The sequence below is a fragment of the Pipistrellus kuhlii genome, unplaced genomic scaffold (genome assembly GCF_014108245.1).
Source record: "Pipistrellus kuhlii isolate mPipKuh1 unplaced genomic scaffold, mPipKuh1.p scaffold_m20_p_5, whole genome shotgun sequence".
NCBI lineage: Eukaryota > Metazoa > Chordata > Mammalia > Chiroptera > Vespertilionidae > Pipistrellus > Pipistrellus kuhlii.
Genome location: NW_023425551.1, coordinates 3,770,115 through 3,793,558, shown reverse-complemented (window position 1 = coordinate 3,793,558; position 23,444 = coordinate 3,770,115). Strand labels below are relative to the sequence as shown.

Here is a 23,444-nt window from a genome sequence, read left to right as displayed (position 1 = left end):
GCTTAGACCAAATGGAAAATAAATTATTGCTATGTTTAGAAAGCCTACATAACAATGCCAAAACAGACAGAAAAAGTCTGTGCCATGTCTCACTCCAATCCTCAGCCCAAATTCCAAACCCAAGTCTTGGAATTACCTCTTGCCTCCATAAATAAACAGGAGTGTGTGTGTGTGTGGGGGGGGGGGGGGGGGCGCCAAGAGAAAAAATTGTAGTTTACATAGAATTTTTGGTGAACTCTAATGTAAGCAAGACTACGGTAATCATTTGATAGCCAGCTTTTTGCTATATTTCCCTTGGGTACAACTTAATTTGATCATATGACACCGAAGACTATAGCAATATCTCACATACATGTTTTCATTGGATTTTGGTTTCTTGGCCATCAGATTCTAAAGGCAGGCATTTCAGAGTCTCTTTCTTGTCCTTCTCACCCAGCCTTTCCTGTATAGTTCAGGTCCCTCTACTTGTGTCCTGTACTTATCCCAAATTAAGGAGAGATATCCTTAAGAACAATATGGCAGGGACTAACTTTAATAGAGCTATCCCTCCATGTGAAGGGGCAAGAAAACTGCTTAGCAGATCAGATATGTGGCAGGAAAGCTTTTCCATGCTTGGGTCTTGTGGCATAAGGGGAACCAAAACAGCAAAGTAAAATTTTTGTTTATGTCACTCAAAACCCTAGTCCTGAATATGAATGAAAGGACAGCAGGAATTTAAAGTATTGTATGGGGTAGGAATCCAAGGTGAAACATTTCGCCTAAACCTGGTGCAAATAAAGCAGACCTCTGGGCACTTGGCAGAAGTCAATGCAAAAGGGCTCTAAAGAAACTTTTCAAGACGAGTTCATAGGAGTTACACATTTAAAAAAATGCAATCTCAGCCAGATATTAATCCACACTTAAAAATTGCGTATTGTAATAAAGAAATTACATGATGAAGTAAAAAAAAATAAATATATACTATAAAGGAAGTACTTACATTTAGAGCAGGAATACCTAAAGTGGAATGTCATCAAAAGGTCACAAGTAGTGAGATAGAACTAGATATGTCAGGCAAATGTTAAGAAAGGAAATCAAGCTTATCAGTTGCTAGGGCTGTCAGAACAATATCCCATAGCCTGGGTAGCCTAAGATATAGAAATTAATTTGCTCACAGTTCTGGAGACTAAAGTCCAAGGTCAAGGTGTTTTCAGCTATGATGTCCTCTGAGGATGCTCGAAGATGTGTGTCTTCTTGCTCCTTCATCCCAGTATTGTCTCCCTGTGCATGCACATCCCTGAGTCCCCTCTTCTTCCTTTATATAATAGAAAACAGTCACCTCATATTAGGGCTCCATCCTAATGGCCTCACTTTTAGCTTAATTGTCTCTTTAAAGAATTTATCTTCAAATATGATTCTGAGGTACTGGTCTTGGGACTTTAGTATATGAATTTGGGGGCAACACAACCCAGCCCATAGTATCTGATATAGTATAGTATACAGCTATACTTCCATCAGATAATATGGTATTTAATATTAAAATGCATGAATAGGAATTGTCCAGCCTGGTTGAGCATCGACCTATGAACCAAGAGGTCAAGGTTAGATTCCTTGTCAGGGCACAGACCTGGGTTACAGGCTCCATCCCCAGGGTGGTGAGTGCAGGAGGCAGTTGAACAATAATTCTCTCTCATCATTGATGTTTCTATCTCTCTCTTTCTCCCTTCCTCTCTGAAATCAATAGTAGGTATGAACGCACTAATAGGTATGAATTCACTACACTGATAGAAGAGATGATTTTCAAGGAAGTTCCAAAAGCCCTGAAACTGTATACACAAAACAACTTAGCCTCAAAACTTAGAAATCAAATATTATAAAGAAATGGACATATTCCTAATCTAAACAAGGGGTGTTAATGTACCTATATGAGAATTGAGAGATCAAAGTATCAAAAAGAGTAAGGATTTAGGTTTGGATAATACAATTAACAGGCAGGGATATACAGTCTATACCTACCAATTGCAGAATACACATAGTTTGAAACCGAACACTAAACATTTATAAAATTAGACTACATACCGGTCCCCAAAGAAAATCTCAGAAAATCAATATCATATTATGGGTGGGGGGAAAAAAGCCACAAGCTAACCTGACTAATTCAGGGAAGGCCTGCTTGGCGGTTTTGCAAACTCAAAGACCTAAAGCAACCACAAAGGATGATCTAAAATTAAAAATTTAACAAAAAGCAGTTTATAGTAGGTAGTCATTTCCTAGGCCAGTATTTTCCCTGACAAAGATCAACTTCTGACCTTTACCCAGCCTCCAGTCTTCCTGCATCTAAAATAACACCCCTGTGAAATGTCTGGGTAACTTCTAACATCCCTTTTTCAGGACCCCTCAGGATCAATGAATGGGACCAGAGTGGAGACCACAGAACCCTCATTGTTATTGTTATCATGTAAATTGTCGGCTGTTAACTATCCTGTATCCCCCTGTGTAAAAGAAGCATGTGTCCATCATTTCACTTTTTATCCAACCCATTACCTTGAGGTTTTGCTTCCTGGCAATTGTCGACAATTTGGTTCAAATAAACTCACAAAAATTCTTTACAGATTTGAATGATTTTTTTTACACTAACAATATTTACTACCTTCTCACTGTATTTTCCAGTTAAATTAGGTTAAAAATCTAAAGCAAAACGGTGCACCTAAAATTCTACTTATGTAGAAATTTCAGTTTATTTACAAATAATTTCTGGATTGAAACTAAAGAGTAATGGTAAAAATAAAAATGAAAACATTTGTAATAACAGTGAAGATAATACATATTAAAACTTGAGGCCTACAACTGATACAGTACTGAAAAAGAAATGCATTGCCCTAATTGTAAATGTTTAAAAAATAACCACATTGAAAATTATTTATTAATTTCTTTACCCCCAAAAGAATAGAACCAGATAATGACAAGAATACAAAGAACAAAAAGGAAAAAAAAAATTTGAAAAACATTGTCAGAATTAATAATATAGAAGGCAAAGGGAAGCTCCCCCAAAAAAGTTAAATGCTAAAATTGCCATCTAAAAATGGAAGAGAACCATAGATAAAGCTCGAAAGAATTAAAAGGACAAGTTACCTACCGGTGAGATTATGAGGCCTCGGTTCTTGTCTTCTTGAAGGCAAGATTTCAGTCAAGAGACAAAGTGTAGCAAAGTGAGAATTTATTGGCCACAGCAAAGATATTCTTAGGACAGTGACACAAGGGAGGTGAGCCTGGGCTGGGCTGCCTTAGCTCACTGGGAAGTCAGAGGAGAGGGGCCCTGGAGACAGGTTCAGGCAGTTAGCCCAGGATGGGCTGTGCTGCCCACTGCTCCCCTGGTTACAAGTCTCATGGGGTTCCACAGAGGAAAGAAGGAGGAAGAGAATGGCCCAGGGTGTGCCCCCCTTGGGGAGAGCCATTGCTGGGCCTTTGTCCTGAGCAGACTGAGTTCTCTCTTGCAGATGGAAATCACAGGGGAGGTGTAGGGAAGGCTCTCAGTAGGATGACTATATACCATCTTTCCAGGTGTGCTCTTTCAGGTCATGGTCTCCACTGATTGGTCAGCACAAGGGCAGGGGGTCATTAGTCAATGCAGCTGGTCCTGAGGCAGCCACAGCAGCACCTGTCTGGTGTTGCTGCCATTTGGGGGCTCGGGGCTGAAATACAGCTGAGGCCTACAAGTTATCCTTAGGGAGGAAAAGGTCAGGGGGTCCCACATGGCATGATCAGCCAGGGAGGAGAGGTTACCCTGGGGGCAAGGTCCTTGCTTTCCCAGTTTTGTCCCTTACCAGGCATCTGGGCTTTCTGCCTGGTGAGTTCCTGAATCTGGCCCATTGAGCTTGCTCTGCTCCTGTCTGTCTCACTGCTGATAACTCCCCTCTTAATGATAAACTTAAAAAAAAAAAAAAAAATGAAATACAGCCTGACCAGTGTGGCTCAGTTGCTTGAGCATCATTCCATGCATCAGGTGGTCAGTTTGATTCCCAGATTTGGGGTTCGATCCCCAGAAGGGAGTATGCAAGAGGCAGCTAAGTGATGTTTCTCTCTTATTGATGTTTCTATGTCTATCTCCCTCTCCTATCCTCTCCCTCTTAAAAAAAAAAAATAAATAAAATATATTTTTAAAAGTGAAATGCATTTAAAAAAATGGTTTTAAAAAAATAGACTATCTGGTTTAGCTTAATGGAGAGTCAGCCTGCAGACTGAAGGGTCCCAGGTTCGATTCCGGTCAAGGGCATGTACCTTGGTTGTGGGCACATCCCCAGTAGGGGGTATGCAAGAGGCAGCTGATCGATGATTCTCTCTCATCGATGTTTCTAACTCTCTATCCCTCTCTCTTCCTCTCTGTAAAAAAAATCAATAAAATATATTAAAAAATAAAGAGTGTGTGAGCAGAGCAGTAAGCCATTCTAGACCTGCTGAGCGCAGAACACAATGTGACTACACAGGTCAAGGCTCATGAGATGGGCCCTGACTAGGTCATTCCAGAAGCTACAGGTGAATTGAAACTCCTTGGAGATGGGATAGCTTTCTTCTAAAATGTTTGTGTCTCAGGAGCTCCTAGCACATAATCAGATTTACTTTTTATAAAAATCACTCTTATAGAGGAGTCAAGGTAAGAAGTCTTGAAGTAGTTTTGCTATTAGTGAAAATACTCATTCTCCACTCATCTCTTTGAGCATTGTGAAAACCTGGTCACTTGAAAATGCTTTGTTTATTAATCCTCAGAGATCCAATTTCCATGGAATATATTTAACTGGCACAAAAATTCAGTATATGCCTATGCTTCTATTTGGTGTTCCCTTTCCTTGTGAATAGTGAATCATAAGACTGGAATCTTGACAGTGAATTCCATAATATTCTGACACCTACACCGTCTTCCACAAAAATAAACTAGGAATGTATATTTAAATAGAACGGAAATTATGCTTCAAACATGCTTTTTTATGCTAATGACCTAAACTATTGTTACTGAGGACATCCTTCAATTTGGCTACATTTCCAAATAGCTTCAATAATCGCTAAAGCACTGCCAAAGCCCTTTGAGTTTCCATGAACTCGTTGCCTATAATAGTATGCAAGAGGGAGAGAGAAAGAGGACATGGCACAGCTGTCTTCACAAACAGGAACAAACTGGCTTTCAGAGAAGAAAGCCCTTGTTTGCCGAAATAAATGATGAGAGCCAATGTCTTCCTGGTGAGCACTCTGGAGCAGCCCACCGTGTCGTTTTGTTTCCTCCTCTTCTCTCTCTCTCTCTCTCTCAAGTATTTTATTTTTTTAATATATTTTGATTTGTTACAGAGAGGAAGAGAGAGAGATAGAAAGTTAGAAACATCAATCAGCTGCCTCCTGCACACCCCCTACTGGGGATGTGCCTGCAACCAAGGTACATGCCCTTGGTCGGAATCAAATCTGGGACCCTTTAGTCCACATGCTGATGCTCAATCCACTGAGCCAAACCAGTTTCGGCTCCTTCTCTTCTCTTTAGGACGAAAGGAAAGAGTCCTCCAGTGAACAGGGAGCTAAGGCTGCTGTTTCATTCAATTAGATTTTGAAGTAAAGACAAACACTAGAGATACAGAATCTATGATTCTAAGAATCAGAGAGATTCAAAAAGAAAGAATCACTTTGATGTTGGGTTCAAACTTGAGGTGATTTCAGAGATAACCTAATTCAAATATTCTATATTGCATATGAGTTGGTGAGTATGTTCATATTTTGAAAAGAACAAATCCAGCCCTTGCCTTTTCATAGGTAGAAAAGAGAGGAGGCATCTGTCACAGAGAAGGAGACAGTTCCATAAATTTTCACTTGACTATTGGATTTAAGAAACAAGTTGGATTTAAGAAACACATTTTGGTGATTCATAGATAGAGCATAAAGACAATATCGACAATAAAATAGACCCATAAATAAAGGGAAATCAAACCTTTCATGCAAGTAATCCGTGTAAGAAATCATTTTGTAAAATTAGAGAAACTTGTTCTAAATTGACATGGTACTTGCAAGTCTCTAAAAGGAAAAAAATAAATGTTTGTAGTCTTCATCTTTTAACATACAGAGTTCCTATTCACCCCTCAAAAGCATGTTTTGTAGTTTTATAGTGCCTAGCATTGTTTTTTTCTCAGTCCCTTGCTTTCTAAAACATGTTCAATAAAAAAGTGGTTAACTAACTAGTTAATGGAAACCCATCATGTATTTTCCTTAATTAACCATACTGAAGAGGAGAGCAGCACTTCTCAAACCTTAACATGCATACAAATCACCTGGAGATCTTATTGAAATGTTGATTCTGATTCAGTAGGTCTGGGCAGAGACTCAGAGAAGGCATTTACATACTGAGTGTGAACCAGCCATGGTGTTCCAAAAAGTAGATTTCAATGTAAGAAGGCTTCTGACGTTCTTTTTTCTTTATTACTTGCTTCCATTTTAGTTATAGGAAATAGGTCGCAAAGTGCCTTAGGGAAACGTGTTAGGGATATTTGCAAGACCTGCTTGAGAATAGTTAAGTAATTTTTCCCTGAATTAATGTGTTGCTAAGCATCATCCAGACGCTGGGAAAAGAGTCCTCAAAAGGCATTAGCAAAGGAATACCTTCTGTTCTCCCCACTAACCATGTAAAATGCAGCCAGACAGTTCAGTTATGAAAGTCAACCGAAAGTTCACTTTCTTCAACCCTTTAACCTTCTCAACCTTTCTCCAAGGTGGCAAAGGCCCCTGGAAAGAAGACAGGTTTTTGATAGGATTTAGTTGTGTATGTGGTTGGTTTTTTTTTAAATCCTCCCCTGAGGATATTTTTCCATCGATTTTTAGAGAGAGTGGAAGAGAGAGGGAAAGACAGTGAGAATTATCAATGAGAGCAATATCAATTGGTTGCCTCCTGCAGGCAGCCTCACCATGAGTTGGGTAGGAGCCTGCACCAAGGTACATGCCCTTGACCAGAATCAAACCTGAGACCCTTAAATTAGCGGGCCTACACTCCATCCACGGAGACAAACTGGCTAGGGCAGGATTTAGGTGCAGTTAAAGCAGAATCCAGTTACTTGTGTGATCCTAGGCAACTTACCTCCACGTCCAAAGCCTCTGGTCTCTTACCTGTAAATAGAGTAAAAATCCTCTTACTTTCATTGAAGTAACGCCTCCAGTGCACCAGACGCTGTTGTAGCCCTTGAGGTGGATCCATAAACAAAGAGACATAGACTTCTCCCTCCTGTGTTTGTTGGGTGGAAATGTGTATAAGTAGGCCTGACACACTCCTGACTCTCAGGAGGGTAATCATGAGCTGTATTTGTGGCTTCCAACTCGGACTCTTTCCAGCCACGTAACTCCTAGGGAAGGAGAACTGCCACTTTCATCCATTCCTGGCAGCCCCCACTGACTAGCGCTCACTGTAGTCCGGGCACAGGTCTGAGTGCTTTACCAGGTGTCTACACTCATTCAATCCCCAGAACAAGCCTCTGAAGCAGTTTATTAGTCTCATTTTACAAGGCTGAGACACAGGGAGGACATGAAGGAGTTTCTGGGCCACAGAGCTGGTGGATAACAGACCCGGCATCTGGATTTAGACTCCAAAGACCCTACTCTTAACTATAGCACCTCGGAGTAATGAAATTAGAGCCCATTTTTCTTCAATTTTACTTTTATTGTTGAGAGTATAACAGATGTCCAACCAAGTGCAAAAAAATTCATGTATTAAAAATGTCTGTGCCTAAGTATGTATTAGATGGGCTTGTTGTGCCCTCTGGTGGAAAACCAAAGCAGGGAAAGAAAAGGAAGTTAGATGCACAAGGAAGAAAAGCCCTGTTTGCTGACATTCTGGGCTCTTCAAAAGTTTGCTCTTAATCTCGAGAAAATGGCTGGGAAATCTCTCAGGGATAAAATGTGAGACTGCTGAGGATGATTCAAGATGGTTAACATTGTAAACACACAGCAAAGCCTGCAGAGTGACGTTGGTGTGGAGGGATCTTTTGGTAAAATCTCAAGGGATAAATATCAGATTACAATGTTATTAGAAACAATCTTGATAAAAAAAAAAAAAAAAAAAAAATTTGCCAGAATGTAAAAAAAACCCAAAAACATGATCATGACACATACATCTCATAGGACAATAGAAAGTAAGGAGAAAATAAACAAGTGGGGCTACAAAATAAAAAGCTTCTACACAGCAAAAGAAACCTTCAACAAAGTGACAGGAAAGCCCACTACATACATGGGAAAACATATTTGCCAATGATACATCCAATAAGGGTTTAATCTCCAAAATTGATAGGGAACTCATGCAACTTAGCAAAAGGAAGATAAACTATCCAATCAAAAATGGGCAAAGAAAGGACCTAAACAGATATATAAAAAGTGCTCAAAGTCACTAATCATCTGAGAGATGCAAATCAAAACAACGGCGAATTACCATTTCACACCTGTCAGAATGGTTTTCATCAACAAATGAACAAATGACAAGTGCTGACTTGGATGTGGAGAAAAAGGAACCCTAGTGCACTGCTGGTGGGAATGCAGACTGGTGCAGCCTCTGTGGAAAACAGTATGGAGTTTGCTCAAAAAACTAAAAATGGAGCTCTCATTTGACCCAGTAATCCCATTTCTAGGAATATATCCTAAGAAATCAGAAACACCAATCAGGAAGAATATATGTTTCCCCATGTCCATAGCAGCACAATTTACAGTAACTTCACAAACTCAAAAATATGGTGTTATGAGAGCACCATCTTGTGGCATGTTGTTTACATTGTAGGAAAGGGGGAATATTCGCAATCAGGGTCAGATTATGAATGCAAGAAATTACTTTAATAGAGGAACTATCATTGTTTTTTGTTATATGCTGTCTGTTTTGGCAGGTCCTCAAGCTGTGTGAATAGGCATGACAATTTCCCAGCCACCGGATATGGACATGCTCAACTCTGGGCACCAGATAATACTCCAATGTGAATCTTGACTGATGGCAAGTCAGGCCAAGTTAGTACATGTGTGTGTAGTCCTGGGGAAGTCCTAATCATATTAAGACTAGTGGCCTGGTGCACAAATTTGTACACATTGAAAGGAAATTAATTAGAAGAAATATTTTAATATCACTATTTGCCTTTCTCTATAAAAGAAGTGTCAGAGATGAAAGAAAATTATAAAATGTACATGAACATAATATATAAATTGATTAATAAAAAACAATAATATGATATAACAATGAATATTTTCCATGAAATATTTACTGTCAGAATCTTCGTTTATCATTAAATTTTTGAAATATGCTGGGTATTCTGGAAAATTTATATAATTTGGACAAACTTTGCTTTTGCTACCACATCGAGTAAATTCTCTATCAGGTGGTTTTTCATTGGAGAAATTTAGGGATAGGCAAATTGACATGTAACAGTCATTCCACCATAACTGTGTTTGCTATGAAGGCAGTTTCTACCAGTAATGGTAGTACTTGTTGATGACTGTTCTTCAGCCATATTCTGTTGATGACATGGCTTTCTTCTGGCTTCAGAGGTACATTGTGGCAATAGCTGGTCTTCAGACATACTCTGTCCACAATTTTGACTTCAGAATGTCAAGAAAAAACGTGACATCATCACCCGATGCCCACAGCCACCTTTTGTGGGCTGGGCTGGGCTGTGGGCCACCTTTTGGCTGATTTGGTGGGCTATAGCTCTGGGGTGGTGGCAGGGCCTGTGTCCTACATAGGGGAAGCCAAGTGTTGCTTTGTGGGTGCCAGGTCCATGGTGCTATTTTTCTGTGCATGTCATGGCAGCTCCTGCATTGAACGTTTGCCCCCTGATGGTCAGTGCACATTATAGCAACCGGTCAGACTGGACACTTAGCATATTAGCCTTTTTATATATGTATGGATTAATGCAGCTAATCAAAGGGTGCAAGGAAAGATTTCTACTCATCTTTCTCCTGCCCAATGCCCCAAGAAGGGTGTGCTCACTTTGCATTCGTTATTTATTGTCTAACAAACTTAGAGGATTAAAACATGTTTGGGGAGGGATGAGGAATTCATTCAGCAGTAGCTTATATGGGTGACTCAGTTTGTACTCAGGATGTCCACAGAGATTATAGTTATTTAAGAGCTTGACTGGAAGACGCCTTACAAGACTCCCAGTTATCATTTGGCTGGAAGCATCAATTATTTGGGGGGGACTTTCCAAAGACCTAGGTTTTTAATTTGGGCCTCTGTATAGGCTGCTCCCAATAGACCTTTCCCTAGTGATTAACCTGAGATAGAAATCAATGTCTTCTAGAACCTAGTCTCAGAAATGACATGCCATCACTTTCTCTGTATTCTCTTACTCACACAGACCAAACCTAATACAGCATGGGGTTTACATAAAGGTATGAATACTGAGGTTGGGATCATTGGAAGACATTTTAAAGGCTAACACTGTGCCCAGACTCCCATAATTCACATCCCTCTCACATGAAAATTAGATTTAGCCTCTCCTTAAACTCTTGAAAACCTCATTACATTATAGCTTCAGCTCAAAACCCAGAATCTCATCACAGAAATCTGACCCTGGTACAGGTGAGGTTTTTGAGGTATGTTCCTGAAATACAATTAAAGTATGGCTTCTTTCAAGCTAAGGACTTGTACACTAAAGGGGAAATTGGTGTCTCCCAAACACCCAATTCACAATGGCTGCACAGGTAGAGGAGTGTCCCAAGTTTAGGAACAGTCAGAGGCTCACTCTTAATATTTCTTTTCACCATGGAGGTTCTAGACAATACTAAAATAATGCAGCTGCTGTGAAGTTTGGAAGCTCCTCAAAAAAATTATATAGAATTATCATGCCATTCAGCAATTCACTCCTTGGTAAATCCAAATTAATAAAACATAATATTCAGACAGAAACTTACATGAACTTTCATATAAGCATCATTCAAATGTCTAACAACAAAAAAAGTGCTATATCTGTGTAGTGGAATAGCAGTTACAAAAAAAAGGAAATACTTACACATGCTACAATATGGATGAACCTTGAACACATTATGCTAAGTGTATATTTTCATCTATATAATATGCTCAGAATAGGTAACTATAGATAGAAAGTTGATTAATGAATGCCAGAAGCTAGGGATATTAGGGAATGGAATTTCAGGGATTTTTACTTGGGTCAGTTGATTAAAAAACAAAACAAAACATACCATTTGGCACATAATAAATTCTACATATCAAAAAAGATTAAATGTTTTTAGACATGTAAAGGATTAAAGACCAGCAAATCTGCATCCTGAAAAAAATTTAAATCCCTTCTACCAGGTAAGATATATAAATAAAAGTTCACAGTATTTATTAAATTTGTGGTAATTTTATTTATAATAGGAACAAAATTTATTTTTACATATATGTACAAGGCATTTATTTTCTTTACATAAAAATAGAAATATTTATATATTTACAAAAATATTAAAACATATAGACTTTACAAATAAAGCAAACATACAGACTTTACAAATAAAGGATTTCACAAAGGACACTTAGAAAAATACACACTGAAAAAGACATCAAAGAAATGTGACAAAACATTTAAATTAAGACTCCAGAGTTGTTATTTCAAAGGATATTAATTTGATAAGGCAAATAAAATGTCTCAAATACTAATAGATGGTAAACAAAATTTAGCTAAGATTGTATAGGTAAAATTACATAAGCTTCTTTACTAAAAAATTCAATTTTATTTTACCTCTAAAACAAAAATCGGATGACTTAATTTTTTAAAAAATATTTAAATTTCCTGATTTATACTGAGAACTTTGAACTTTTTCACATTAAATTTTAAAATATTTTAAGAGGTTTACATCCTCTACTTAGAAGGAGGGCAGAAATCCCTTGCAGGATAGTCATTTCAACATTAGACTGAAAATCACAATATATATTCTTAATTTTTAAGATTAAAACCTAACTTTTCTGACTAACCTTCATGATCGGCTATAACAGATATTAATAAGATATCACAATCGTCGTAAGTTCTTCTTGCTTTTCACAGTACCAGGCAGAGGACACATTTTATAATTGGCTTTTAGAGGCTTGCCATTCAAACAGTCTTTGGTGGTATGATAATCACACAGACATCTGGTACAGTAATCAAACCCACAGCCTTCTCGTTTGCAGACTGCCCTTTGCAAATAGCAATCATATTTTGCAGGTGAGTTACAGCGAATACAGGCTTTGAGGCTTTCATTATTCTTCAAAGTCGTGGCAACCTAGTAAGAAAATCCATAAAAGAATTTTAGTGAAGACTGACTTGAATGTAACTTTGGAAGAACAAGAGTGGCACATCTGGACTCTCCACAATACAAGCATAAGAAAGTCAATGTCACACATAAAGAGAACTCCTTTCCCAAAGCACCCTCGCCCTGGTGTTGTCAACGAGAGAGAGTATCAGCTGGCTCAGTAGCAATTTCCTAATGCTATTTCTAAATATGTTCTTTTCTTTCACGAATGCTACTCAAATATCAAGGCCTAAATTAAATAGGCACCTTTTCTGTGAAGTGTTCCTAGTATCACTCAGGAGCTGGCTGCACTTTTACCTCTAGTTTTATGTTTTCTTAAAGTGCCTATCATATTACATATCTTTTCTTTAATGCCTTATCTTTCATTCTAGATTTTAAGGCTATGGAGGTTACTACCATGTTTTCTTCTCTATGCAGTACCCAGTAAGATAGCAGATATTCAAAAAGTGCTTTGGAATAAACTTACATTTTACCAGGCATCAGAGTATAAAGAGAGAATACTAAATTTCTTTACATACAATTTATATTTATTGACCAACAAATGAAGTCAGTATTTTATTTCAAAACATATCCTCTTTTAATTATGATTTTTAAATTAAGTTAGCATAATTATCCATGTGAGAACTTTTGTAATGTGTATTATAAAAGTTCTCACATGGATAATTATGAAGTGAAGTTTTAATAGGAGGCCAGGAATTTCTGAAAGTTGGCCCTGTTTTTCTTAGATAGCAGTGTTTTAAAATTAAGAGTCTCCATTATTTTCTTAGCATTCCTTAATTAAATTTCAACATCACTAAACTGTCTAATAATGCCAAGTATATATTATTTTTATCATAGAAAGTAACTCTGTACTTTCCCAAAATATTAGTTGAGTTTCTAAAGTTCTCCCTTTCTCACTATAAGTCCTCTTAACAATAAGTACCCGTTATGACTAATTAACCAATAAACAAAAGAATTACCTCAGAGAATTCTTTGTGCCAACTATAAGTAGAACCTTTCTGATCAGCTGGATCAGATAACTTGTCTCGAGGATCATTTTTGAGAGGAGTTTGGCTTGCTGATTTCTGAACAGAGGCCAATGCAGTTCTACACATAACATGTTCTCTGGTTGAAGCATGTGATGAAAACTTAACGTTCTTTTCCTAATTAAAAAAAAAAAAAAATGTTTTAATAGGATTTCAATTTATCTACACGTTTAAAAAAAAAAAGCCACACAAAAGTATCCACACAAACATTTCAAGGCTAACTAACTTATTGACAGAAAATATAAACCAAATTGTGAGTACTTGACATGCTTAGTCTATATAGCATTGAATACATGATTTATCAAGTTCTGCCAGAAGAGTAATTCTTCCTACCAACAGCAGAGGGCTATAGTCATGTTTAGGTGTCACTCCAGTGTCACGAAAAGATTCAATATCACCTTTTACATTAGAAAATTTTCCATTAACACCAACTTATTGATAAAGAAATTAAACTTGAAGAATGAAAGCAATACTAATCTAGAGCAACACAGCTAGTAAGTATTGATAGCAGCACCAAAATTTGGACTTAACTCTGCCAACGAAATTTTCAATACACATTGATCTTGAAGTATTTCTGAAAGTAAATTCTTTTCTACGTTAAAAATCTTCAATAAATAAATATTTTACTATATATCTGGTAACTGAAAAAATACACACAAAATGGCAACCTATATTAGCTGTATCACAAACATACACTGAGAACTGAGTAATTTTCCCTTTGGACATTCCATTTATGGGACTAAACAATTGAAGTGGGATTCCTTCGCCTTTCCCTATAAATTTTATAATGAGTTCTAGTCAAGTTTGAAATGCTTTTTGAATGTAACAGATTTCCAGATTACCTGTTATCTTCTCTATTTCCCCCTTCTAATTCTAATGGTAAAGGTCACTAGCTACTGTTTATTAAGCTGAAAACATCAACTCAAAGACTTACAGTAATTCTTTGTATTGCTTTATTGTACAGCTGCAATGCCCGCTTATCATCTTCTAGAATCTTCTTCCAAGTTATGCTCACTTTAGACACACTGGAAAAATAAATGATTATGAAATACACAAAGCATCACAAAGAGCTCAGATGAATATACTACAGAAACATTAATAGTGCAAAAAAGAAATTTTTATTAGCACTGTTCCTTTTTTAAAAAAAATATATTTTATTGATTTTTTACAGAGAGGGATAGAGAGTTAGAAACATTGATGGAATCATCGATCAGCTGCCTCTTGCATACCCCCTACTGGGGATGTGCCCGCAACCAAGGTACATGCCCTTGACTGGAATCGAACCTGGGACCTTTCAGTCCGCAGGCCAATGCTCTATCCACTGAGCCAAACGGGTTTCAGCAGCACTGTTTCTTAAACTTAACTTTACGTTAGAATTGTCCAGGACACTTAAAATGGGATACAAAGTTCTGTATTTTTTAAAAAGTTCCCTCTCAAGTAATTCTAAGTGCATTCAGGCTTAAGAACTACTGATTTATATTTCAATAGAGGGCAAGTGCATGCATTTGTGCACCAGTGGGTCCCTTGGCCTGGCCTGTGGAATCAGGCTGAAATGGCTCTCCAACATCCCTGGAGGGGTCCCAGGTTGCGAGATGGCACAAGCTAAGCTGAGGGACTTCACCGATGTACAATTTGGGTACGGGAGGTTGGCCAGCCAGGGAGGGACCATGGGAGGGCTCCAGGGTGTGTCCCCAACTTACTCACTGTCCCAATCAGCCAGACCCCAGCAGCAAGCTAATCAACCAACCATAGTGTCTCCCCCCGTTGGTCAGTGCATATCATAGCAACTGGTCCATTGGTCAAGTTCCTGCCCCCTAGTGGTCAGTATATGTCATAGTGAGTGGTTGAGCAGCCTTATCATATTACACTTTGATTGGTTGAACAGCTGACTGGTCGACCAGACACTTAGCATATTAGGCTTTTATTATATAGGATTTCCCCCCCACATTATCTGCAAACATCAAATAAGTAGCCACTGCTTACTATTTGTTAGCTATTTGTTAAAAGTTGTAGTCAGATTTCAAAGTACTTTAGGGCACACTGTTATTAGGAGAAATCAACTTGTGATGTTGGTTATCCTTAAGAAGATAGCCAACAATAAAAATCAATATGTTTATCTGTTTTGCTTTAGCTACATAAAGACCAGTGTAAAAACATTTGCAAAGAGTACTTCTGAAAACTTAAAAAGACCCCAGTTGGGCTGAATTCAACCTAACTCAGCAGTCTGTGTAATCATCTTAATTCTCACAGTCACCTCATCCTGATTTTATTTGGTGGAATAGGAAAGGGTAGTTAGTTAGCTTAAGGTTTCTAAAAAATAGTCACAATCAGATCCATTTGAGGGTAGTCATATTTTCATTATCAAACCTAGAAGAGCCCTACATTAAAAATGGCCTAAAAGACAGAAATCATTTCCTATTTCAAGTGCACCAAAAGTCACAATGCTTATTAGATGTGTACACTAGAACTAGACATTGTTTTATACTTAAGCCAGAAAAGATGCAGCTTACATAACAAAAATTTCAGAACCCAGAGAAATAAAGATACCAATCTAACTTAACTTGCATTAGTGTATTATACGGATACGCTCAAAGCAACAACACTTACTTGATTAAGTCCATATCGCTGAGCTGTGTTAAAATATTTGCTAAGAGATGTCTGAGTCCCCTTCGAAAGAGTTCACTGAGAATATCTACATATTCTAGGCCCATTTTTCTGCCAATTATAGTCTGTAGCCTAAAATCTACATTATACTCCTTTAGCTTCTCCCAATCTACTTTATGATTTCGTCTGGCATTCTTTTTTAATGTTGAACAAACCACTTTTGCGAAATGAAGAGCTGGCATTAAGTTTTTGTTGGGATATTGGCCTGGGCTTTGAGTCTGAGGTAGGCAAAACTGTGGACTGTCATTGCAATTTTCTTCCAGGGAAAGGCTAGCTTCTTCCTGTTCACCCAGGACACTCTTTTGGGAAAATGAAAAATAGCCACTGTCTTCGTAAGGTCCACTGGTTTCTAGTTCTTCTATTTCATTTGAACTAGTAAGTGTTTGTTGCACATGTTGATTTTCCTTGTTATGCAAGGGCTTGTTCTCAGTTTCAAGTTCTACAATCCTGGGGCTCACAATCGGTGACCCGATATCTGATAGCTTTTCATAGTCTTTAATGCAGTCTTTATTAGAACTTTTCAGACATGGAGAAGTGTAGGAACCTAGCCTTCCACTGTCATCAGGTTTTACCGGCTTAACTCCAGAATGAACGTGGTTATGGTTAAAATCACACTTCATTTTGATAGAAAGAGAAGTTTCTCTGCAACCTATAAAAAGAACATATTTACTTCTTAATAACATAATTTCAACACATCCTTACTACTTGAATTGGGATATAAAATTTGATTACTTTGCATCTCTTAGCAATTTATATTGTCTAAGTGGCTGTGAAGTTATCAAAGTTTAATTATATGGAGATGTGACAATATGAGGAAATATTATTTTATATATACATATCTTATTCTTAAAAAGGTACTTCAAAACAGATTGCTCTTAGATGTGTATAGCTAACCACATTTGACTTTTAGAATCCATATTGACGGAGTAAAAAACAGTGAAAGGGGGACTATTTAACTAATATCTGTGCTGATGGAAAAAATAAGGAGATGTGAGGCATCAAGAGTGGGGTCTCGGGTCAGATACCCTTACAGCAATCCAACACTTCTAGAACCAGTGTTTATACCATGGACTTGAAATGACACTAGTCAGCTTTACTTGAGCACAGCTCCAAAAAGCAAACACTTGTTTAAGGTTGTACTATCAGCCAAAGGCCTTAGAAACCAGTTAAATTATCTTTAAAATAGGTATTCTCAAAGGTGTACACCAAAGACCGTTGGACAAGATAATTCAATCATTGTGAGGGCTGTCCCATGCACTGCAAGATACTTAGTAGCTTTTATGCCATTCGCAGGCCCTACCCCTTAGGTAGGATAATGAAAAATGTCTCGTCACCAGTTATTGCCAAATGTTGAGAATGGTGGGAAGATAGTGGCAGCGAAGTCTCCCCCATCATCCAGTTGAGAACCACTGCTTGAAAAGATTAGGATTTTTTCGGGCAGTAGAGGCTGGAAATAGCACTCAGAGACAGCGTGAGCAAGGGCACTACAGTGGGAAGGAATATAGTAATGGGTTCAGAAAAAACTGCTTAGCATTATTGAGGGCAGATGAAGAGTAGATGCTTCATGTTTACTTCCCACCTACTCTCCCCAACGCAAGCCAATCGTAAGTAGCTAACCACTTATCCTTGTTCAGTGTGCCGCGAGATGTTGCCTGGTGTGCCGTAGGTGCAGACAAGACAAGAATTTTATAATTTTTCACTATTTTGTTTACTTAATATTTCATAATAAAGTAATTATTATAAAATACTTTCTTTGTGTTTATTTGATTCCTATTCAAGAGAATTACTTTATATATAGTCAATATAGGCACAGAGTTAAATTTTTTAACATTTTCTAATGGTGGTGTGCCTCGTGATTTTTTTCATGAAACAAGTGTGCCTTTGCCCAAAAAAGGTTGAAAAACACTGCTATAACTAAGTGAATAAACCAGTATGTCTAATCTACACTAAATATTGGTAAGATTGTCATAACAATTTTACCATCTTTATTTAGAGCAAAACCTTTAAGTCAAAGCACCAAAGGACATGTTGATAGAGAGTAACATTATAGGTAAGGACTCTTTAAATTCCAAATGATTAACGCACTGGAAGACATAGTATGTGCTCTAAGACCCCATAAAACTTGTACTAAATCCTAAAATTTAGCCAAAACCAGTTTGGCTCAGTGGATAGATCCCAGGTTTCATTCCGGTCAAGGGCATGTACATTGGTTGCAGGCACATCCCCAGTGGGGGGTATGCAGGAGGCAGCTGATCGATGTTTCTCTCTTATCAATGTTTCTAGCTCTATCCCTCTTCCTCTCTGTAAAAAAAAAAAAATCAATAAAATATATTTTTAAAAAACAACAAATAAATCAATCAATCCTAAAGCAACACCCACCTACCCAAATTAACACTAACTTGAATCCTTCTCTCCCACCCAGAAAAAGAAAAATATTCCAAGAAGGGTATTTTGTCTCAAGTAAAAAATTGGGTATAATTACACATGGCCATATTTAATCTATAGAAGTCACCTATAAAGCCAATTTTTACTTTGCTTAGCTGCCTAAAGTGAAGAGGCCTGAAATTGTACTTCAGAAACTCTTACCTCTTTTCAAAGGCATTGTTACTCTGCTTGTCTTTAGAACCCAATAATTGGGGTTGTTCCAGCTTTGCCACTGCAAGTTCATGTCCATTTGACACACTTCCACTGTTTTTGTAACTTTCCTTACTTTCTAGCCCTAGAATCCGTTATTTCTAAGAAGCTCGTTCATTTATTAGTTCCAGAATCTAGATGCTAGTTGTAGATTTAGTTTTAAAATGTGAAATTATGTAATATACTTTAACAATACTACAAAATAAAGGGTAAGTATCACTCTTTTATATGAAGGGAACCTGAAAGCAGACTTTGTAAAAAGCTAGTTCCTGGTCTTTCAACTAATTCAGTGCTTTCCAATGACCAAGACAAATATCCCTACTAAACAATATGGGGAAATTTATGTATTTCTATAATTGATATAATTGATCTGAGTATTCAAAAAGGAGAAACATATCACAAGATCTTGAAATCAGACGGATGAAGGTTCCAAGTCTAGTTCTGTCACTTCGTTCATTCATCCAATCCTACTTAGTGACCTGGTGTGGAGAGGAACCTTTTTGAGGTGACATTCTGAAATCTGAAAGCCTTGTTAAGATCTGTGAGCTACAGACAGAGGTAAGTACTAGAAGCAAGGACAAGTGTTGAGTATCAAGTAATAGAAAGTTCTGTAAGACTGCAACTTGGTGAGGTAGGTGGTTGAAAAGGCAGAATGATCTATAGGATTTTTAGGGTAGGATGGATTATATTCTTATGTAGTTAGTAAAGAGGCTTTGAAGAGTTCTAAGTAGAAACATTTTGGTTTGCATTATTAAAAAATCATGGCAGCTGCCCTGGCTGGGTGGCTTAGTTGGTTGGAGTGTCATCCCATACACCTAAAGGTTGTGGGTTCGATTCCCAGTCAGGGCACATCCCTAGGTTATGGGTTCAGTCCCTGATCAGGGTGGGAACAGGAGGCACCGATGGCTGTTTCTCTCTCTCCAAAATCAAATTCTCAGATGAGGATAAATAAATAAATAAATAAATAAATGTAAAAAATCATAGCAGCCGTGGAAAATGGATTGTAGGAAGGTACAAGTGAGTGAAAGCTAGTTAGAAATGTATATCAGAAAATTTCACACTGGATGGCCATTGTGGAAATGAAGATAACTGAACAGGTAAGAGATCTATTGAGGAGGTTAAGTAAAGTCAAAAGTGCTTGCTGATGTGTTAGATGTGGATCATGAAGGAAAACTGGAGTAAAAAATACACTAGGGTTTAAAGTTTTAAGATCTAAGTTATAAAGTGTCATTTGTCAAATTGGGAGAAAACTAAGGTTAACTCTTTCCCGATCTATAAAACAGGGGTGAGAAAATAAAACTGAATTAAATTTAGGACACAGTTCCTGTCATGTGCAGTCTAATCAACAGAATCTACAGAAGTCTAATTATTACATTCTAAGTCAAATCCCTTCATACTCTTTCAGCTGTATATCATGAACATTTTATAAGTAGTAAACTATTCCCCAGACAGAGAGATAGATGTATGCATTCCACATTATATATTTGTTCTAGGAATGGGATCCAGTTTCAAATGAAAATCCTTGCTCAGCCTTTTGACTAGCTTTTGTGACCTAGAACATTCAATTAATCTTTCATTTTCTCTTAAATAGAGCTATTATTATCTACCTCGTGGAGTTGGTAGATTCAACATATTGCATTTTTTAAACCTTTCCTTTAGAGTACAATCATGAAAAAGACATTCTTAATTAACTTTCATAAGGTAACCTATTTAACTTTTCAATATAGATCTGACACTCCTTATTAGGTAAATAGACTACAGTGCTTAAAAACCTTTGTTATTCCAATGTTAAGTAACTATTCCAAGGTTAAATAACTAAGTTCTACAATCTCCAGTACCCATAAGACCACCACCATGTGCTCCACACTAGGCTGGGCTAATCCAAAAATTTAAGAGGCCCAAACTTTGCTACCATTTACCTGCCTATTAGCCATTGTCCATAAGAGGAAATTTAAAAAACTTTGGAACTCAATAAATTTTAAAATTTCATTTCCCCAAATTTATAAACAGGAAAAGAATTCAAGAGGAGTGCAAATATCCTCTTTAGGAATAAGATGGTAAAGAGACAACGGGAATTAAACAACCCAACAACTTAAAGCCATCAAGCTTCAGAATTTCACAATGGAGACATCTAAAAAGTATATTTCCTCTATTTCATATTCCTTTTCTAGAGAAATGGGGATCTCCCAGGGATTACCAAATATCACACTATCAAATTGCTACTTAAAAAACGTAGATCATTTCTAAGTTAAAATAAATGCGTTTACATCTCTTTTGGAGACAGCAACAAAGAGAATAAAAATAAGCGTTTATCTGGGCGCCTCTCATCCTATCCAAGTTTGGAATAAAAACCCACTGTTTCAGGAGTACAGGTTAAAAAAAACACACACACACCACGATTCCTCATTTCTCATAAAATCATCTCAAAATGGCCAAATTCATGGTTTTGTCCTAAAAACTAGTATCCCTTAAAAATCGATCCCTTGGATTCCAGGCCTTGAGACTGAGCTGCTGGGTAAAGGAAAAAAGGAGAGAAACTGGACGTTTTTGTTTGGTCACCCCTGGAGACCTCGGTTCCATGAGGGGGGGTCCCTGCATTTGGCGGGAGTGGCAGGGGGAGACCCTGGGAATGCTGATTTAGGGGCCGGCGGGGTGGCCCCGAGGGCGCGGGCGGGTGCAGGAGGCGGGAGATAAGGGAGCGGGATCTCCCGCGCCCGGCAGCGAGGCCCAGGCGGCCCCAGCCCGAGGCGATGGGCCTGGGGCCTGCGGGTGCGGGTCCCCCAGGGGGAAGGGGCTCAGGGAGTGGGAGTCAGGCACCTGGCCAGGCCCCGGGGGCCGCCCCGCAGAGCCCGCGCCCCGGATCCGGTGGGGGAGGGGAGGGGCATTTGGCGCCCATTCCAAGCGGGTGGGGAGGCAAGTCATCCGAGGGCAGAAGGGCGCCCCAGGAGGCCTCCACCCGCACCTCCCTCGGAGCCGGCTGCAGGTTCGGCGTGGCAGGCGGGATCCGGGCCCGCCATCCCGCATCAGCACATCTGGCTCCCCTTCCCGGAAAGCCGCATTCTTTTTGCCTCCTGGTCCCCGGGACCCCCTCCAGCGACCCCCGCACCCAGCCCCCGCGGTCCAGCGTGGGGCCGCACGTCCGGATGGCGGGGTAAGATCCCCTCTCCCCTCCGCATGCCCTCACTCCTGAGACCCGCACCCTCTCCTGGGACCCGCACCCTCTCCTGGGACCCGCATCCCCCTCACTCACTATTCAAGGAAGCGGGGCGCCTGGGAGCTGTCACCGCGCTGCAGCTGCAGGAGCTGGAGCAGGAGCTGGAGGGGGAGCAGCTGCAGGCGCGCCGGCTCATGGCAGTGCGAGCCGGGTGGGTCCTCCTCAGGTGAGCGACCTGCTGGCGCACGAGAGGGGCGGGCTGCGGCCGCACCGAGCTCTGCCTCCTAAAAGGCGCCGGCTGGTACTTTTAAAATCTTTGAATTTGGTGCCCAAATCCTCACCGCCCAATGGGACGCGCCGCTCGCACGCGCGTCCCAATTGGAAGGCGGTGGGAGGGGACGCCCTCGCCCGAGTCCAATGGGAGGCTTCGGAGGCGGGGCCAGCCGCGAGGCCGCCCCGCCCTCCTCCGGGCCGGCTCTCCGCGCCCGGAAGGATGCTGAGGCCGGGGGCGGGGCCTGGGCGGGGCCTCGGAGCGCGGGGAGGCCGCGGCCCAGCCACACGTGGAGGGAGCCTACCACGCATGCGCCCACGCGCCCAGCTTCCCTCGGCGGCGGTGGGAACCGGCCTCCGGCGAGTCCCGTTTTCATCCTCAAGGCGGCGCGGGCCCCTCTCTGAGGATCTCCGATGCGGACACAGGGCAGCCGGCTTTCTGCGGCCATCTCCTGGGCGGGAGGCTGGTGAGCGGCACCTCCGGTCGTCTGGGAACGCAGGCTTTCCGGAAGACGAGCCCTCCTCGGCCCGCCTCTCTAGGATTTGGGCGCGCTCCTCTCCACTCCTACCTCCGCCCCTCCTCCCGGCCCAGTGCTTCTGCGCAGGCGCTTTTGGCGGGAGGTGGCGGCGGCGTTGGCGGGTTGACGCCTGCGCGCTGGGGTCCCTCGCGCTTCTCCGGGGGAAGGAGCGGAGCGTGCGCCTTGGGTGCGTCCTCCTGGCGCGCGCACCTGCTCAGCTCCCGCCGGCGCGGGGGCGGAAGGCGGGGAGCCCCGACCCCCTGCGTCCTTCCGGCGAGTGTAGGGTTGAGACCGGGACTTCTTTCTTGTAAGCGTGGCACTAGGGTATTTTGGGCGGGCCTTCAGCTTTTTAAATTTGTATCTAGTTTGTTTGTTTGTTTCCTTCCTTCTAGGGCCGAGCGCGCGACAGTAACCCTGCTCCCAAACAGTAACTCCCTGGAGTTCTGGGCTTCCGGCCCAGGAGTGGTTTGCTAGCGATGGAGGGATGGGTGAACGCTGATTGTTAAGGCTTAGATGACAAGTTGCACTGTTATCATTTTTTTTGCACTTTTGTTATTAATCGTGCTGAACCTTTTGTCACTTTTTATTGGGGACTTAAGCAGGGACAATGCAGTCCCTGGTCTGCGCTCCCGCTACAGCGCAGTGCAGCCACATCATATAAATTCCAAGTCCGAATCCTTGTGTTTGGCAGTGTCAGTGGGTTTTTGTTTTTTGCTTTTCTGCAGCCTCAAGGAGAGTTAACAGTTGGCTTATAGTTAGCGCTCCGTTAAAGCCTTGGCTAGTCCTGTGAGGCCTGCGGGATCTGGATGAGTCATGCCATTGCAGGGTGGAGCCGTTTTTATGTAAAGTTGTGATGAGTTCATCTTAGTTCTTTGCATGCATTTTTTTTTAGAATGTTAGTTTTTTGTTTTGTTT

At 40.2% G+C, this 23,444-nt stretch overlaps 1 protein-coding gene across 1 annotated transcript; it reads right to left on the bottom strand.

Annotated features, from left to right (window-relative positions):
- Positions 1-11,749: 11,749 nt before the first annotated feature.
- Positions 11,750-23,208, bottom strand: FBXO5 (F-box protein 5). The gene is made up of 5 exons (XM_036414227.2): positions 21,838-23,208; positions 15,897-16,602; positions 14,224-14,314; positions 13,224-13,406; positions 11,750-12,234 (listed from the first exon to the last, which is right to left on the bottom strand). Exons 1-5 carry the CDS (start codon positions 21,935-21,937, stop codon positions 11,983-11,985), a joined length of 1,332 nt encoding a protein of 443 aa, XP_036270120.1. The 5' UTR covers positions 21,938-23,208; the 3' UTR covers positions 11,750-11,982.
- Positions 23,209-23,444: the final 236 nt, after the last annotated feature.

Excerpts from the sequence above, each read along its gene's own strand:
- FBXO5 (XM_036414227.2), bottom strand. The coding sequence starts at position 21,937 with ATGAGCCGGCGCGCCTGCAGCTGCTCCCCCTCCAGCTCCTGCTCCAGC. Across the intron at positions 16,603-21,837 it reads GCGCCCCGCTTCCTTGAATA|GTTGCAGAGAAACTTCTCTT; the intron begins GTGAGTGAGGGG and ends TTCTTTTTATAG. Across the intron at positions 13,407-14,223 it reads AAGCAATACAAAGAATTACT|GAAAAGAACGTTAAGTTTTC; the intron begins GTAAGTCTTTGA and ends TTTTTTAATTAG.